Below are 13,523 nucleotides of genomic sequence, written 5' to 3' on the forward strand. Positions count from 1 at the left end.
TTTGTGATTCAGACAGAACTCCCGGCGGAAGATTCCCTATAATGAGGCAGATGGAGGCATTGTGGACACAGTCTGACCTGTGATCTGACAGTATCCACCTTTTTAGGGGTGCATAAAAGTGCTATCTGCCACAGTTTTGTGCACTTCTGAAAAGAAGGAAAAAGCTGAACAGCGGCCAGACAGAGTCCAGAGTAACTCTGCTGCCTCATTATAGTGAATGGATCCCTCAGGGGTTTAATCTGAAATTAATTCACTCAAAGATTTAGGTGGATACCCCAAAGTAAGTGCTTAGCCTAGAGCACAGCGTAAATATGATCCCAAACTTTATGTAAAATGTTCCCAATAAAAGCTACAACTCAATCCACAAAAAAAAGAAAGCCCCAACTCAAGTTTGTCATCTGTTAATGTAAATATAGGTGGCTTCCACTTTACTAAAAGTGCAAAGTCTCTGAAAAAGTGAAATGACTCCTCACCCCCCAAAAGCAATTCAGCAAATTCTGCATTCCCAAATGCCCCCTGCCTTCTGAGCCCCAGTGTGTCTAAACCACATTTAGCATCCACATGTTTTACATTTCGGTATCGATAAGATCCCTCCTAATTTACAGGGTGCATGTGTCCACAAGCATGAGCTAGGCATACGGTACGGGGCAGGGCCAGACTGGGACTAAAATTCAGCCCTGGCATTTGAAGTTACACAGGCCCACTTGTCACATGGTGACTGTATAAAATCTTTGTGCACTTGTAGGTTACAAGAAGTGACGGGAGTGTAACATATAACATAATTACAGCTGTATCCAGCATTACAGCTCAGTCCTATTTATTGCTTTTAGTTGCAGTACCAAGAAAAGCCGCTACTTTACCTACATAACTGGATCTCGTAGATAATAAAGGGATTGAGATGACCAAAGGCTATGGAACCTCATTCTGACGCTCCATAAACTTTGCCTACAGCCACTTTTGGTTCCGCTGCACAGCACAAAACCCGGTGACTCTGAAGAGCGGTGACATCAGTAACGTCACCGCTCTTCAGATATTCCGGGTGTTGCGCTGAGCTCGGCGACTGTGAAGAGCGGTATTGTTACTACCGTCACCGCTCTTCAGAGTCGCTGGGTCTCGCCAGGTCTGGGCTAGTACTGGGAGTGTCTGATAGACACCTCTCCATTACTTACACCAGGGATTGATAGCAGCTGACATTACGCAGCTGACATCAACCCTAAAAGTCATTACACATACCAGAATGAAATGCTCTGGCGGCTGGGCAAAGCAGTTGAGTTAGCGCCATTCCCAGGCGCCGGGTGCTAACTACAACTGTCATCATCCTTGCCTCATCTCCCTGCGAAGCATTTCTGTTGTATTTACATGCACTGATCTCAGGCCGCTAAACGAGTGTGATCGACAATACTGAAGTCGTTCGCTTGTTTCCCGGCCTCTTTACACCAACTGAGAAAGAACAGAACAATCACAGTTAGATCAATCTGTCCCCATACAGTATCATGTTATCAGCAGCACAACTACAGTTTACACCGGCGATGTCCTGCTGAGAACAAGGATTTCTGTTCCCACATAAACAATCCAATCACTCGATGAATAGGCAGCATTTTGCTTGTTTAGTATAATACATCCCATAGTCCTCCATATATTATAATGTGCACCACAGTCCTCCATATATTATAATACACTCCTCCATATAGTGTAATATACTCCTCATAGTCCTTCATGTAGTATAATACACTCCTCTGTCCTCCATATAGTATAATACACTCCTCAGTCCTCCATATATTATAATACACTTGTCATAGTCCTCCATATATTAAAATACACTGCAATTCCTCCATATAGTATAATACACTCCTCCGTCCTCCATATAGTATAATGTACTGCCACAGTCCTCCAAATAGTATATTACATTCCTCATAGTACTCCATACTCCATATAGTATAATGCCCCGCCATTGTTATCCATGTAGTACAATTCACTTCCCATAGTATAGTGCACCCCATAGTTCTTCATATAGTATAATGCATTCCCCATAGTCCTCGATACAGTATAATGCAGCCCACATATAGTATGATGCCACCCCAGAGTATAATGTAGCCACCTCACAGAATATACTGTAGCCCCGAGTATAATGTAACCCCCCAGAGAATATAATGCCGCCCCCTCATATAGTATAACGCAGCCCCTGCATATATAATATATGGTAGCCCCCTCATAGAATATAATGTAGCCCCTCCATAGAATACAATGCAGCGCTCCTCATATAGTATATTGCAGCTCCCCATAGAATATAATGTAGCCCCCAGAGAATGTAATACAGCCCCCCCATAGAATATAATACAGCCTCCATAGAATATAATACAGCACCCCATAGAATGTAATGCAGCTCCCCATAGAATGTAATACAGCTCCCCATAGAATATAATACAGCCCCCATAGAATAAAATACAGCCCCCCCATAGTATGTAATACAGCCCCCCAATAGAATGTAATGCAGCCAGCCCCCATAGAATGTAATGCAGCCAGCCCCCATAGAATGTAATGCAGCCAGCCCCCATAGAATGTAATGCAGCCAGCCCCCATAGAATGTAATGCAGCCAGCCCCCATAGAATAATTCAGTTAGACCCCATAGAATGCAATGCAGCCAGCCCCCATAGAATGTAATGCAGGCAGCCCCCATAGAATGTAATAACCCCCCCCCATAGAATGTAATACAGCACAACCCCATAGAATGTAATACAGCCCCCACAATCCAGTTATCACTCATTGATATATTTAAAAAAAACAAACAAAAAAAAAGCACTCACCTCTCCTCGTGCCCCACGCTGCTTCCGGCTCCGGTCTCAGCAGCTGCAGTCTGCCCGCCCAACACACAGCAGGTACGTGATGATATGACGTCATCACGCACCCGCAGTGTCAGAGGCAAAGCGGGGAATGATGGGAGAGGGAGCGTCAGCAGACGCTCTCTCCTCCATCATTGCATTCAACTGTACCGGTAGACGCCGGTATACTTGAATGTGGCGGCGCTGGGGGGAGTCGGCGCTGGCGAGCGGCCCACTACTGCCACCGGCCCTTCTGGCATTTGCCAGAAGTGCCCGATGGCCAGTCCGGCCCTGGTACGGGGCACTACAACGTACTGGTGACTACAACTTACTGGGCACTACAATGGCTGATTTTGCAATTTTTACTCCGCAACATCTACTGCTGCTTGTATCTGAAAAAAACCCATGGAGTCAAAATCGTCACTACACCTGTAGATAAATTCCCAAAGAGGTATAATTTCCAAAATGGGGTTGCTTGGGGGATGGGGGAGATTCTGCTCTTCTATCACTTACGGGCTCTTTATATGGAGTCCGAAAACTATTCTAGGAAAACATGCGACCCAGGAGGCAAATAGCACTCTATCCCTCTCTAGTCTCTCCATATGGCTAAGCAGTACTGTACAGTCACATATAGAGTATTTGTACATTCAGCAGAAATTGTGGGACACATTTTAGTTCCATTTTTACCCTTTTTCCAGTGTGAAAATGTAAAATCTGAGGCTAAAACTAAATTTTGGTGGTAGAAATGTAATTATTTTGATATAACATTCTGTAACACACCTGTAGTGTCAATATGATCACTGCACCCCTAGTTGAATTCATTTAGAGATGTAGTTTGTAAAATGAGGTTACTTCTGATGGGTTCTGCTGTTCTGGCATCTCTGGGGCTCTGCCAAATGTGACATGGCACCCTTAAACGAGTCCAGCAAAATCTGAAATCCAATATTGCACTTATTTTCTTGTTAGCTTTACACTGTGCCTCAAAAGTATTTTGACCACATATTGGGTATAGGTATACTCAGAACAAATTTCACAACGCATTTTGGGGTCCATTTTCTACGGCTACCCTTGTGAAAATGAGAAAATTGGGGGCTAAAACAACATTTTTGTGGGGAAAAATATATATATTTTTTTCACTTTCATAGATCAACGTTGTAAACTTCTGTGAAGTACCTGTGGTTTCAAGGTGATCCTCACACATCTAGATAAATTCCTTGGTGGGGGTATGGGTCTAGTTTCCAAAATGGGGTCACTTGTTCCTAAACAGTGGAAATCCCCCCACATCAGGGGCTCTTCAAACACGACATGGTATCCGTTAATGATTCCGGCCAATTTTGCGCTCCAAAAGTCAAATGGCGCTTCTTCCCTTCCGAACCCTACCGTGTGACCAAACAGTAATTTTCCCCCGTATACAGTGGGGCAAAAAACTATTTAGTCAGTCAGCAATAGTGCAAGTTCCACCACTTAAAAAGATGAGAGGCGTCTGTAATTTACATCATAGGTAGACCTCAACTATGGGAGACAAACTGAGAAAAAAAAATCCAGAAAATCACATTGTCTGTTTTTTTTTATCATTTTATTTGCATATTATGGTGGAAAATAAGTATTTGGTCAGAAACAAACAATCAAGATTTGTACTTATTTTCCACCATAATATGCAAATAAAATGATAAAAAAACAGACAATGTGATTTTCTGGATTTTTTTTTCTCAGTTTGTCTCCCATAGTTGAGGTCTACCTATGATGTAAATTACAGACGCCTCTCATCTTTTTATGTGGTGGAACTTGCACTATTGCTGACTGACTAAATACTTTTTTGCCCCACTGTATGGGCTTACTCGGGAGAAATTTTAAAACAAATTTTGGGGTCCATTTTCTCCTGTTACCCTTGTGAAAATAGAAAAATTTGGGTTGTAGTAAAAATGAGTAATCACTTGTTAACTTTTAACCCTTCTAATTAAATAAAAAATGTTTCAAAAAGTGTGCTGATGTAAAGTAGACACGTGGGAAATGTTATTTATTGACTATTTTGTGTGACATACCGTATTTTTCGGACTATAAGACGCACTGGATTATAAGGCGCACCCAGGTTTTAGAGGTGGAAAAAAGGGAAAAAAAATATTTGAAGCAAAAAATGTGGTAAAATATTTAATAACATAAATAACATACTATTATATGTGGTGTTATTACATATAATAGTATGTTATTATGTTGGAAGCTGCAGGACCAGTGTGGTGTCTGTACAGTACTATATGAAGATGCTGGAGGGTGAGTATAAGAAAGGGGGAACATGGCTTATATTGAAATCACCACTCCAGCACTGCAAAATAACACTGGAGTGCTGCTTTAAAATCCCATGGGAGAACTATAACTCCCAGCATGTCCTGCAGATCCTATGACATGCTGGGAGTTATAGTTCACCAAAGGAGTGGCAGAGTGCTTTATTTTGTATTGTAAAGACTAACCTCTTAATTGTGGCAGCCAGCCAGCCTGTGGTGAGGTAAAAGCATCCCATGACTGCACACAGAGCCCTCCCTCTTGTTGCCTCTCCACAGCACAGGTTTTGAGGAAGCCAGCAGATTCTAGTGGAGAGCCTGAAGGACCTGTGATGATGTCAAGAAGAGGGAGGGCTCTGAGCTGCCATGTGATGCTCCAGCCCGCCCACTCCTGACATCACACAGGTCCTGTTTGTGCACAGCACTCGGCATCCAGGCATGGCAGGCAGGTATACAGCGATCTCCTCTCCGCTCTGGCCCCTGCTGCTGCTGCTGCCTCCTCCCAGGACACACAAATCTCCCTAGCTGCTGCAGCAATCAGCGCTGAGGAAGCCATGCGTGTCCCTGCTTAAGTGCAGTATTCATTTGCTGCTCCTGGCTCACCGCTCAGCTGATCGGTGGGCGGGGAGCCGCTAATGAATAGTCACTGCACTTAATCATCGGGACCACATGGTTTTCCCAGCGATTCCGGGCAGCGGGGACATCCTGAAGTGGGATAACAGTGCGATCCCACTCACTGCTGCCCCACTCCCCACATGCTACATCCGTACCATAAGACGCACCCACACTTTCCTCCCAAATTTGGAGGAAAAAAAGTGCGTCTTATGGTCGGAAAAATACGGTAAGTTTCTCATTTAAGGGCATACAAATTAAAAGATTGAAACATTTTCCAGTTTTTTGCCAAATTTCCAATTTTTTTTCCCCGCAAATGAACATAAGTCATATCGAATAAATTTTACCACTATCATGACAATATGTCTCAAAAAAACAGTCTCCAAATCAGTGGGATGCGTTAAAGTGTTCCAGAGTTATTACCTCATAAAGTGACACTGGTCATATTTGTAAAATTTGGACTGGTCATGAAGGTGCAAACAGGCTCTGGGGTGAAGAGGTTAATCTACATTATAAAGAGGCCAGATTAGACTGCCAAAAAAACTTCTAAACAAGCCAGCCCTGCTCTGGAAAAGCATTTTTTTGACAAATGATACAAAGATCAACCTGTAATAGAAAGATGGGAAGAAAAAAGTATGGAGAAGGCTTTGAACAGCTTATGATCCAAAGTGCACCACATCCTCTGTAAAACATGGTGGAGGCAGTGTGATCACATGGGCATGCATGGCTTCCAATGGCACTGGATCGCTAGTGTTTGTTGATGATATGACTGAAGACAGAAGCAGCCTGTCACTGTCCAATATTTCCGTACTTACTATACAGTATCAGTACCATGATTAAGAAGGTAGACCTAGGAAGGTAAAAGGGTTCAGCGCTGGATTGGTGGTTCAAATGTAAGTCCCCTGCCCCGGTCATATACTCACTCTACAGCATCTTTGCTGTTTTTCGCCGCCGCTCCGGTCCCACAGCGCCTTCTTGTGACGTAGCTTCTGAGTTGCCAGACGTGAGAAGCTATGTCACAAGCTTTCAATACACCTCTATGAGAGCCAGAACGAGACTCCCATGGACTTATATTGAAAAGTGACCCACGAAGCTCAAACACTGGAGCTGCAGGCAGGTCACTTTTCTCCGGAGACTGACTGGAGCGGAGAAGAAAACAGATGAAAACACCAGAAGGTGAGTATCAGACTGGAGGAGGGGACTTACATTTAATGCACTACTCCAGCGGTAAAATAAAAAAATACTGGAGCGGTGATTTAAGGCTACTTTCACACTAGCGTTAACTGCAATACGTCGCAAATGCGTCGTTTTGCCGAAAATACGCATCCAGCAAAAGTTCTTGCTGGATACGTTTTTTCGTCATAGACTAACATTAGCGACGCATTTGCGACGCATTGCCAAACGTCGCGTCCGTTTTGCGACGCTTGGGCGTGTGGTAGCGGACCGTCGGGAGAAAAAAACGTTACATGTAACGTTTTTTGCTCCCGACGGTCCGCTTTTTCCGACCGCGAATGCGCGGCCGGAACTCCGCCCCCACCTCCCCGCACTTCCCCGCACCTCACAATGGGGCAGCGGATGCGTGGGAAAAATGCATCCGCTGCCCCCGTTGTGCGGCGGAGACCACGCTAGCGTCGGGAACGTCGGCCCGACGCACAGCGACGGGTTGTTCCCGACGCTAGTGTGAAAGTAGCCTAAGTGTTTCATTTCATTGGCAAAAGAGGTCTGTGTGCAAATCGGGCAGGGTTTCGGTCGCAACGTTTCAGCTTGCAGCAGTCTCTATCTTCCTAGGCCGTGAACAAGTTCATGTGACCGATATGTTTGCGCACAGACCTCTTTTGCTGATGAAATACAATAAATGCTTATATATTTCATCTTGAGTTGGAGTCCTGGTGTTACCTTCTTATGTCTACATTAAAATCTACCATAGAGCACCCACCTTCGACAGCCATTGTGTGGCTACCATACTGTAGTACATGATTAACAAGGTGGCGCAGGTTTATAACCTCCACCAACACTGCCTTTCACCTTCACGGCTACAAAAAATGGGGAGATTGTGCCAGAACAGATGTCACCGCTATATGATGCCTAGTGTCAATTTCTGGCACATGGCATTGGGGCAATTTTGGGGATAAGTGTTAGAGAAATCAACAGCCAGACACCAGATATCTGCCTACTAGATTTTCTGCATGAGTCAATATGGCTTTATCGTGAGGACTGTATTCTTCATCAGACCTTATTTTTTGCTTGCAAAGCAACGGTCATTAAAAAGATGGGAGATAGAAAGACTGATGGGTTTCTATGTGGAAGTTACAAAACAAAGCTGTATCATTGGAAAAAATTATGTAAAAGTAAGGGATGGCTTCAAAGGTTCTTTAAAATACGGGATACGTCTAGCCTCATGCTCTTCTGCAAACCTACAATCTATCTGATTTTGAGACTCGGGTCAGATTTAAAGAGGACCTTTCACCAGGTGAAAAGTGGGAAATTTTGTACTTTATTTTTCGCCCTCTGCTCCCCCGAGTATTTTTTTTTTGTTTTTCCCAAATACTCCATTCTTTTCCAACGATGTGGGCATTTTTGAGTGCCTCACCACAAATCTTACTCCAGTAAAGGAAATGGAGTAATATGATATTTCTAAGGAATGCCATAGCTTGTCCTGATTTAGAACAGCTGTATCTTCATGCCTACTACCCGCACCAACCATTTTGGCAGACCTAGGAAATACATGAGTGAAAATGCCGAATATCGTGGAAAGTTTTGCACAACTCTGCTTTGGCAAAATTTTTCTAACTTTTCAAAGCCATTTATGTCAGAATTCTAGCGTAATATCTTTGAATCTGGACCTATATTTTGGTGTGGGCTGAAAAGAAGTTGAGTTGTCATGATTCTATGCTGTGGAATGTGTATGAGGAAATGTAGTTTCTTCAATATTTGTAAAATAAAAATACTGAAGAAACACACGAATAGTTTTTTCAGTTTGTTTTATTTTACTATTATTTTGTATTGTGATTTTTGTATAACGAGTTGGAAAATAAATTAACCTATAGCATTTGCATTTACTACTCCATGTAAATCAGAAGCCATTTTCCTTTTTTTCAGATACGTCCTGTAATTGAAGAAGTACTTCCATTTACTACTATTCCTAAAGCCTTCAAAAAGTTGGAAGCAGGACATGCTAGAGGAAAGACTGTCATCCAAGTTGTTGATCCTAAAAAATAAAAAACATTTTATACTTCCTCCATTTTTTTCTGCATGGCTTTTTGTTTGCATGGAGTCAGTGATGTCTTCTAATTTGTGATCTTTTGCCCGATTTTAAATTCTGTCCAATATGAGTATCAGAATGTTATGGTAAGTAGGTTAAATGATGTGCCTAAATATAAAAATACTTTTGGGATTATGAGTTCAAAATCCAGAAATCTCTTAGGATAGACTCACGTGGGCCCTGAAAAATCCAATTAAACATAATCAGGGGCGGTCCCGGTGCATTTCAGGGCCGGCGTCTCCCATCTTCATACAATGTCATCCTCTTCTTTGCTTCCTGTCACGGCTCTTGCGCAGGCATACTTTATCTGCCCTGTTGAGGGCAGAGCAAAGTTACTGCAGTGCGCAGGTGTCGGGAAAGGTCAGAGAGGCCCTGCGCACTGCAGTACTTTATGCTGCCCTCAACAGGGCAGACAAAGTATGCCTTCGCAAGAGCCACGACAGGAAGCAAAGAAGAGGACGACATCGTATGAAGATGGGAAGCGCCTGACCCGGACCGCGACACCCATCGGACCCGGACCGCGACACCCATCGGACTCGGACCGCGACACCCATCGGACTCGGACCGCATCGGGACCACCCCTGGGTGAGTATAATCTATCTTTTGTTTCTTATCTTTCAGGTTGCATCGGGGGCTTATCTACGTCTAAATTATATCACTGTGGGAATTTCAGCTGCAGGAGGTATGCAGTGGAGATAATTTGTGGAAATGTTGCCTTTGAGTAAAATAAATAAATTAAATTAAATATCAGTAATGAAGAAATTTGCTTGTGTTCATTGGTAAGGTTTCGTGCACTGCTACCTCTGATCACTAAAAATAAAGGCGTAGTTAAGAATTAATTGCCAATTCAGTTTATGGTCCCATGAACATCCTATTCAGGTCTTGATTTCCAAGATAAGGAGATAGCCAATTATAATTTTTGCAATTTATTTTTTTCCTCCCCTTCTTCCAAAAGCCATAACTGTTTTTTACAACAACTTAGCCATATAAGGGCATGTTTTTTTTGTATCAATTTGTAGTTTAAAATGAAACTATTCATTTTACCACGTATAGTACTGAAAACAGGAAAGCAAATGTAAACGAGGTGAAAAAATGCAATTCTACCATTGTTTTGGGGGTTTTTAGTTTTCATTATACAGCAACATGACTCTCCAACTCAAGTGTGATTACCACAATAGAAAATATTGACAGCTTTTAATTATTTTAGTGGTTTAAATAAAATGTTAACTATGTACAAAAAAAATTGATCGGTGTTGCTCTTTTCTGAAAACTTTCTCTGTCATGCTGTACAAAGGCTTGCTTTAGCGTGCCAGTTTAGTTTTGTATTTTTAGGGGACATGTGACAGCCAAAAAACACTGATACCAAATATACTTCTTTTTATTCTGTTTTTGAATGGGGAAAAAGTATTTGCTTTTTTTAAATTTTCACTTATTTTTCAGTATATAATGAAAATTCTAATCTCCCATGAAGAACAGGAGTTAGCGGTGACAGTGGCCTTCAGCCTAATACACACAGAACATGATGTTATAGTACATCATTGAGTGGTATGGAGGCTAAAAGGTTTGTCACATTTCTGTCTTCAGGAGTGCACTACTGCCAAGCCTTCCCAACTTCCTGGTTTCTGGAAGCTGTAGGCACACTTAATTAACTTCTTGGTGTCAGCATTGGCCTTCATGACAAACCATTTTTTATTTAACTTTTTGTGAAAGATCTGCACCTTGCCACCCCACCTGATGTCAATAATATGTCAGTGGGATCACATGGTAAGGTCTCCCCACTTGTACCAATGTGATGTTCCGCAACCCATGGGTGCCCAAAAGGTCAGCTTGGTTCACTTTTACACAGACACCCGCTATCCATATGGGTCCAGGGAGGCAGGTGACTCACGCAGTCACTGACATGGCACTACACTCGCTCACAACCCTGACAGGCTGAGAGGCCCCTTTCACTAGCACCAGTAAAACAAAAAGCTGCCAGCCATGTAGAACTGCCACCAGTTCCTTGGTCAATATAAACCTGGTTCGTTAACAGGAATTATATTGGGCCAGAAACAAGCCCCAGTAGCATGGGACGTTAAACCGAGAAATGGACGTGCGGAAATCGTGGGTTGAGATATAAGAGCAGCCCAAGGTTAAGTTATATATTTAATCACCTTAAGGGCACATTAGACAATACACTATATACACGATGGTTATACATATAAAATGGTCAGAACTGCAAATACAGACAGTGGTAGGACAAAAGATATAAGCAGAATATGTCAATTACCCGGTCATGTCAGATCATGGGTGCGCTGGGCAACAGGGGGCATGGGCTGCCAGTTGTCTCCTTGGTCCTTTCTGAGCACATTACTCAATGAGGCCCCCAATTTCCGAAGAGGACTGCATGCATAAAAGAGAGAGAGACCACATGGCCGTACACTAGCCTTCATCCCCTTTGGATCACTCCCCTCCTACCCTCTGGGCTGCACCTAAATTCCCTCCCTTTGCATCTGCAGCTGTAAACTCCAAAACCAATTAAAGATCATAACTCCTTTCTTGATGATCCTATGGCGGTTCTAGTGCCATGGGATCCAGCCGGGCCCCTGCTACGTGTTAAGACCAAACACAGCCTTGCTATATGGTTTCTAGTGCCTGTTCTAGATATCGCCACACCCCTGGGTGCTAGAAAGGTTCGAGACCCAGTCGGGCACTCGTCATGTTCTAGGGATCTTGGAAATTTAACTGGTGTGTGGCCAGCACATATGTTAAGCCCATATTCTCCATATGAAATCCTTCTGTCTGAACAAAGCAGACTGCATGGTTTGGATCCACAGGGAGACTTCCTGTAGGAGCTGGATTCTAGCTAGCTGGTGAGGGTGTGAATTCTGAGTCTGCAGCTGAAAGGCGGGACCACCTGAGGAGTCAGGTGTCTTGTTACAGCTACATGTGCTTACAGGAAGATTGTAAGCTGCCATTACATCCCCAGGTCCTTCACACCTCCCTCCTTTAGAGGGTGCTAGGGGGCAGCACTTTCCGGTGTTCCCCTGTGCGCCCATCCACAAACTTCTCCAGTTGGGATAACAAATGGCAAAGTGAAACTGCTGGAGCTCAAGACTCCAGCATACCAATAACCCATTCGATCCGGATACGGTGAATAACCAGCTGAAGGGGTTGTGGTACATTTCCATTGTGAATTGGCATCTGTACAAGTATGGCTGCAGATGCAGACACTGCAGGACCCACACAATTTCCAGACATTCCCTTCTCCATTGTGGAGTAGGCCGCCTCCCTCGGCAGGCTTCTGGCTCAGGTACAAAACGGGGTGTTAATGGCCCGTAGGGTCGACCTGGCTAAGCACAGAACTGTGGCTAAAGTCACTGGTGTCAGTCTGTACCACAAACAAGACGACTGCCAGTAGTACCGGGAAGCTGGATAGGGTGGTCTTCAGCACCCGGAAGGTTGTCTCACAGTGGTTTGTCCAAATGGCTGCAGAGGGCAGCCTGTTTTTGGTGTGGTCCGTCAAGGGCTTTGCCAGGCTACTATAGTGAGGGACAAACCTCCTATAGTACCCGGCGGTGTCCCAGAAGGACATCACCTGTTTCTTGGTGCTGGAGGTGGGCCAGGATGCGATGGCATCCTCTTTCCTGGACTCTGGTTTTAGAGCCCCCCTGCCTACCCGGTGTTCCTGGTAGTGGATCCCACTCATACCCAGCTGGCAATTTTCCAACTTAATGGTCAAGTCTGCTCCGTAGATCTGCCCATGCACCTGCTCCAGATGATCCTCCTAGGTGGGACTGAAGATGGCAGTGTGGTCCAGGTACATGGACACGTACCATTCAAGTTCTTTGAGCAGCGTGTTGACTATCTGCTGAAAAGTGGCAGGGGCATACTTCATGCCGAATGTTGATAAAGGGTACAGTGTGAGTCAGTGGAATCTGCAAATATCCCTGGCTCAGATCCATGATGGTCAGTTACTTGGACCCGGCCAACTGATCGAACAGATCATTGATGCGTGGCATTGGGTACACATTGGTGACTGCAATAACGTTGAGCCCACTGTAGTCTATGCAGAACCGGGTTGCTGATCCTTCTTTGCAACGAGGACTACGGGCAAAGCCCAAGCACTGCTGGATGGTTGGATGACTATCCGCTTCAGCATCTCAATCTCTTGGTGCATGTGCTGCTGTATATCCAGGGAGACCCGATATGCTGAACGCTGGATTGGAGGTGATCCCCGTGTCTACGTGAAGGACTGCTGAATAAGTCCTTCCCGGCTTGTTGCTGAACAAATCCCAGAAAGGGTGTAGGATTGCCCACAGCTGGGATCATTGGTTCGACAACAGCTGGTTGCAATCCTCAATGGTCCCATGGATGACAAAGCTACCGGGTAGCATAATCTACTACCATCCGTATAAAGTCTTTCCCGAAGCTGCTGGGAGTGGCCATCAGGCCAACCAAGTCCACAGCCAGTCTTCTAAAAGGCTCTCCAATGATGGGCAGAATTACCAGTGGGGCTTTGGGGCGCCATCCCGCCTTCCTCACCCTTTGACAGATATTGCATGAATGGCAGT

General features: G+C 44.2%; 1 protein-coding gene across 2 annotated transcripts in view; it reads left to right on the forward strand.

Annotated features, from left to right (window-relative positions):
• Positions 1-8,949, forward strand: part of RTN4IP1 (reticulon 4 interacting protein 1) — a 41,435-nt gene extending 32,486 nt beyond the window's left edge. For both annotated transcript variants that reach the window (XM_077289632.1, XM_077289633.1), the window contains exon 9: positions 8,808-8,949. In XM_077289632.1, the coding sequence (XP_077145747.1) occupies positions 8,808-8,927 (120 nt within the window). In that variant the 3' untranslated portion in view covers positions 8,928-8,949. The remainder of the gene's footprint in view (positions 1-8,807) is intronic.
• The last annotated feature ends 4,574 nt before the right edge of the window (positions 8,950-13,523 follow it).

Source organism: Ranitomeya variabilis, chromosome 2, assembly GCF_051348905.1.
Source record: "Ranitomeya variabilis isolate aRanVar5 chromosome 2, aRanVar5.hap1, whole genome shotgun sequence".
Lineage (NCBI taxonomy): Eukaryota > Metazoa > Chordata > Amphibia > Anura > Dendrobatidae > Ranitomeya > Ranitomeya variabilis.